The sequence below is a fragment of the Xenopus tropicalis genome, unplaced genomic scaffold (genome assembly GCF_000004195.4).
Source record: "Xenopus tropicalis strain Nigerian unplaced genomic scaffold, UCB_Xtro_10.0 Sca88, whole genome shotgun sequence".
In the NCBI taxonomy this organism is placed as follows: domain Eukaryota; kingdom Metazoa; phylum Chordata; class Amphibia; order Anura; family Pipidae; genus Xenopus; species Xenopus tropicalis.
Window position 1 is genome coordinate 1 of NW_022279434.1, and position 4,229 is coordinate 4,229.

The 4,229-nt window shown below is 63.9% G+C and overlaps 2 protein-coding genes across 2 annotated transcripts; one reads left to right on the forward strand and one right to left on the reverse strand.

Moving 5' to 3' along the window:
* Window positions 1-2,078: 2,078 nt before the first annotated feature.
* Window positions 2,079-2,405, reverse strand: LOC108645523 (endoribonuclease PemK-like). Its single transcript, XM_018090714.1, has one exon. The coding sequence runs from the start codon at window positions 2,403-2,405 to the stop codon at window positions 2,079-2,081; it is 327 nt and encodes a 108-aa protein (XP_017946203.1).
* Window positions 2,406-2,781: 376 nt separating this feature from the next.
* Window positions 2,782-3,831, forward strand: LOC108645524 (HTH-type transcriptional regulator VirS-like). The gene has a single exon (XM_018090715.1). The coding sequence runs from the start codon at window positions 2,782-2,784 to the stop codon at window positions 3,829-3,831; it is 1,050 nt and encodes a 349-aa protein (XP_017946204.1).
* The last annotated feature ends 398 nt before the right edge of the window (window positions 3,832-4,229 follow it).

Here is a 4,229-nt window from a genome sequence, read left to right on the forward strand (position 1 = left end):
ATCTTGGGCACGGCCTGGCGCAGCCGCGCCAGCATCTCGTTGAACATCGAAAGGCGTTTGCTGCCCTTGCCGTTGGCCTCGCGTACGTGCACGTGCAGCACCGTGGCGCCAGCGTTGTAGCAATCCACGGCCTTTTGCACCTGCTCGTCCATGCTGACGGGGACGTCGTCCGAATCACCGGGCAGCCACTGCGGGCCGTAGGGGGCAACCTGGATGACCAGTTTTTCCTGGTTCTCGGGCAGCAGGGAGTCGTCTAGAAAATGCATGGAAAGTCTCCTGAAAGGTAGGTTGGGGAGGGGGATGGGATTACTTCACGCCTTGGCGCTCGCGCTCCAGCGCCGCGCACTCTTCGAGCAGGATGGGCATGCCCAGGCTGCAGCTGTGAATGCCCAGCACGCTCACGCCCTGCAGCACGGCGGCAATCTCCTGCCGGGTCGCGCCCAGTTCCAGGGCCTTGCGGATGTGGCGGCGCGTGCCAGGGGCATACATGTGGGTGCAAGAGGCATCGAGCGCGATGGCGATGAACTCCCACACCTTGGGCTCGATCACGTGGCTCAACCTGGGGTGCACGCCCATGGCCATGAATTTCTCGGTCCACAGCGGATCGACGTCAAAGAACGCATCCCAGGCGGTATTCCATTCACCGCTGGCACGCAGATGGTCGCAAATGGGGGTCGGGCTGCTCATGCGCTACTCCTTGGATTCAGTGGGAAGCGCAGTGTAGGTACCGCCCACCCAGAACAATCCACCATTTCGGACATTCACTTGCCATTAACGGACATACCGGGTAAACCATGACGCCACGGGTGCGCTGCGCTTTCCTCCCTCCCTCCCTCCCTCCCTCTACAGCGCCAATTCGTAGCCGGTGCTGCGCCCCCCGCCGGGCGACTTCTTCAACAGACCCAGTTGCAGCAACTGCGTGATATCGCGCAGCGCAGTGTCGGGCGAGCACTTGGCCATGGCGGCCCACTTGCTGCTGCTCAGTCTGCCCTCAAAGCCGTCAAGCAAGCGGTTCAGCAGCTTCACCTGCCGCTCGTTCAACGGCGTGCCCGCACAGCGCTGCCAGAACCGTGCTTTCAGCAGCACGGCGTCCAGCGTAATCTGCGCGCTGGCCACGGCACGGCCCAGCGCGCCGAGGAACCACGACAGCCAGCCAGTCACATCGAGCCTGCCCTTCTGGGTGCGCTCCAGCACGTCGTAATAGTCCTTGCGCTCGCGCTGAATTTGCGCCGACAGGCTGTAAAAACGCAGCGGGCTGCCATCGGCACGCGCCAGAAACAGGTCGCCCACGGCACGCGCGATACGCCCATTGCCATCGTCGAAAGGGTGCAGCGTCACGAACCACAGATGCGCCAACCCCGCCTTGAGCAGCGCAGGCTCGCCGCCCTCCTCATTCGCCCAGGCCAGGAATCGCGCCATTTCGGCGGGCAGAGCCACAGCAGGCGGCGCTTGATAGTGAAGCTGGCGCCGCCCCACCGGGCCGGAAACCACCTGCATAGGCCCGGCGGCATCGTCGCGCCACTGGCCCACACGGAGCCTGCCCATGCCCGAGTAGCCTGTCGGGAACAAGGCCGCGTGCCAGCCGAACAGGCGCTCGGCGGTCAACGGGGCCGCGGCATGGGAAGTGGCATCCAGCACCATCTCCACAACGCCTTCGACGTGCCTGTCCACCGGCGCCACCGCGCCGACATCCACCCCCAGACGCCGTGCGACCGACGAACGCACCGACGCGACATCCAGCACTTCGCCCTCGATGGCGCTGGTCTTGAGTACATCCTCGGTCAACGCGGCAAGACTGGCTTGCTCGCGCAGCGCCATGCCCACGTCAGCCAGACGCCCCAGCAGCACGCCCTGGGCGCGGCTGATACTGGCCAACGGCGCCGCGAGCGCCGACAGCTCGTAGCGCCATTGCGGCCAATCGTCGGCCTGCCAGATGCAGGGTTTTTCTCCGCTATCCATGCGGAAATTAGACGCCGTATTCACCGCAAGCGCAAGACATTTGCCGCATATTAAGCGGAGAATAAGCCACCCAATCGCCGCATCGATCATTCACGCCCATGCCCGACAGACTCCTCGGATCACTCGAAAAGCGTGGCAACCTTCGCCAGCACTTCGTCCATGATCGGCGCTGGCAGCGTGTCTACCTTGCGGGCATGTCGGGCATCCAGGTCAATCACGCGCGGCTGGTCGCAGCGCACGACGCCGATGGTTTTGATACCTGTTACGGGAACGGCAAAACCCAGGCGGCGGGTGAACTCGCCGCCGTTGGTGATCGGCAGGATCACCGGCAGCTTGGTGGCATCGTTGAACTCAGAGGGCGACACGACCAGGACGGGACGGCTGCCGCTTTGCTCATGTCCGGCGGTCGGGTCGAGGGACACGAGGTAGATGTCACCCCGCTTCATGGCAGTTCACCGCCAACGGCGGGGGCATCGACCCATTCCCGTTCTTCGGCCGGTTGCGGCTGCGAATAGTCCGAGGCGGCGAGCAATTCCGCCAGCGTATAACGCGGGCGTGGCCGGGGATTGACTATCAGGCAGCCGTGATCGACGGCCAAGCCGACTGTCATGCCGACTTGCAGATGCAACTGGTCAAGAAAGGCAGGAGGGACGGCCAGCATGACCGAGCCGCCGACCTTGCGCAGATTGGTTGTGTGCATGATAGGTACTTCGTGCGATAAAGTTATACTAAAATATAATCTAACCGATTCTGAATTGCAACCAAGTGCTGTCGTACAACCAGTGTTTTACGACATCATCCGCAACGCATAGAGGTCAAATCATGACGCCACTCGTTCGCAGCGCCGCACTGACCAACTACGCCAGCGTGGCCCGTCTGGCCGGGCTGGATCCCCTGCGCATGCTGAAGGCAGTGGGGCTGGATCCGGCCTGCCTGGAACAGCCGGACTGGAAGATTTCCGGCCCCGCCGTGGGCCGCCTGCTGGAAGACTCCGCGCGCCGCTCGGGCTGGCAAGACTTCGGGCTGCGCCTGGCCGAATCGCGCCCCTTCTCCGTGGCCGGGCCGCTGGCACTCGTGGCGCGCGAACAGGCCACGCTGCGCCAAGCCATCGAGGCATACATGCGCTACATGCACCTGCACAACGAATCGCTGCACATGTGGCTGGAAGAAAACGGCCGCACCGCAGTAATCCGCACGGAATACCTGGGCAGCCTGGAACAGCGCCAAAGCATGGAACTGACGCTCGCCATGATCCACCGCACCATCCAGCAGATGCTGCCCGAACACTGGCGCGCGCGCAGCGTATGCTTCATGCACGCCGCGCCAGCAGACACGCGCACGGCGCGGCGCATCTTTGGCCCCCGCATCGAATACGCCGCCCCCCTGAACGGCATCGTCTGCGCCGCGAGCGATCTGGCCGCACCCCTGGCCAGCTACGCGCACCTGGAGCGCTACGCGCAGCAGTACGTGGAATCGATGAGCACCAGCGCCGCCCCTTCAGTCGGCGAAAAAGTGCGCCATCTGGCGCTGACGCTGCTGCCCTTCGGGCAATGCACGCTGGCGCGCATCGCCGGGCATCTGGGCGTAGACGAACGCACGGTGCGCCGCCATCTGCGGCACGAAGGCACGTCCTACAACGAACTGCTCAACCAGATCCGCCGCGAACTTGCGCCCCGCTACCTGGACAGCGCGCAGCGCAGGCACGCAGAGACTGCGCTGCTGCTGGGGTTCAACAGCGCAAGCGCGTTCTCCCGCTGGTTCCGGCAAGCGTTCGGATGCAGCCCCTCGTTTCGGCCCCCGGTCTCGCACTTCGTGCCACCCGCAAAACCCAAGGCGTGCGTGGTGATGACCTGGCTGGAGCCGCCGGGGTAGGGCACGTATTTCTGATCGCACCGCGGTCGATCGACTCAGGAGACGGTTTCTTTGCGACCCAGTTTTTTCATCGTACAATCTTTGGATGCTTGACAAGATGCAAGTCAACCCCTTCCTGAGCCCGAGCCGAGCCGAGCCGAGCCGAGCCGAGCCGAGCCGAGCCGAGCCGAGCCGAGCCGAGCCGAGCCGAGCCGAGCCGAGCCGATAGATTCTGCTCGCATGAATTAGTTCCCCATTTTTTTCTGATTTCGCGAAAAAAGCGCCTGCCGGGCTTGCCCGGCAGGCGCTTTTTGTCGTGCCGCGCTGTCCAAGCCCCCGTCCTTTTTTTCTTGACCCCCGAGGCTTTTATGCATCTCTTTATCCGCCGCTCCCTGGCAGCGCTGCTGCTGTTCGTCCCC

What these genes read in the sequence shown, in the direction of transcription:
- LOC108645523 (XM_018090714.1), bottom strand. Translation starts at nt 2,405, where the DNA reads ATGAAGCGGGGTGACATCTACCTCGTGTCCCTCGACCCGACCGCCGGA.
- LOC108645524 (XM_018090715.1), top strand. Translation starts at nt 2,782, where the DNA reads ATGACGCCACTCGTTCGCAGCGCCGCACTGACCAACTACGCCAGCGTG.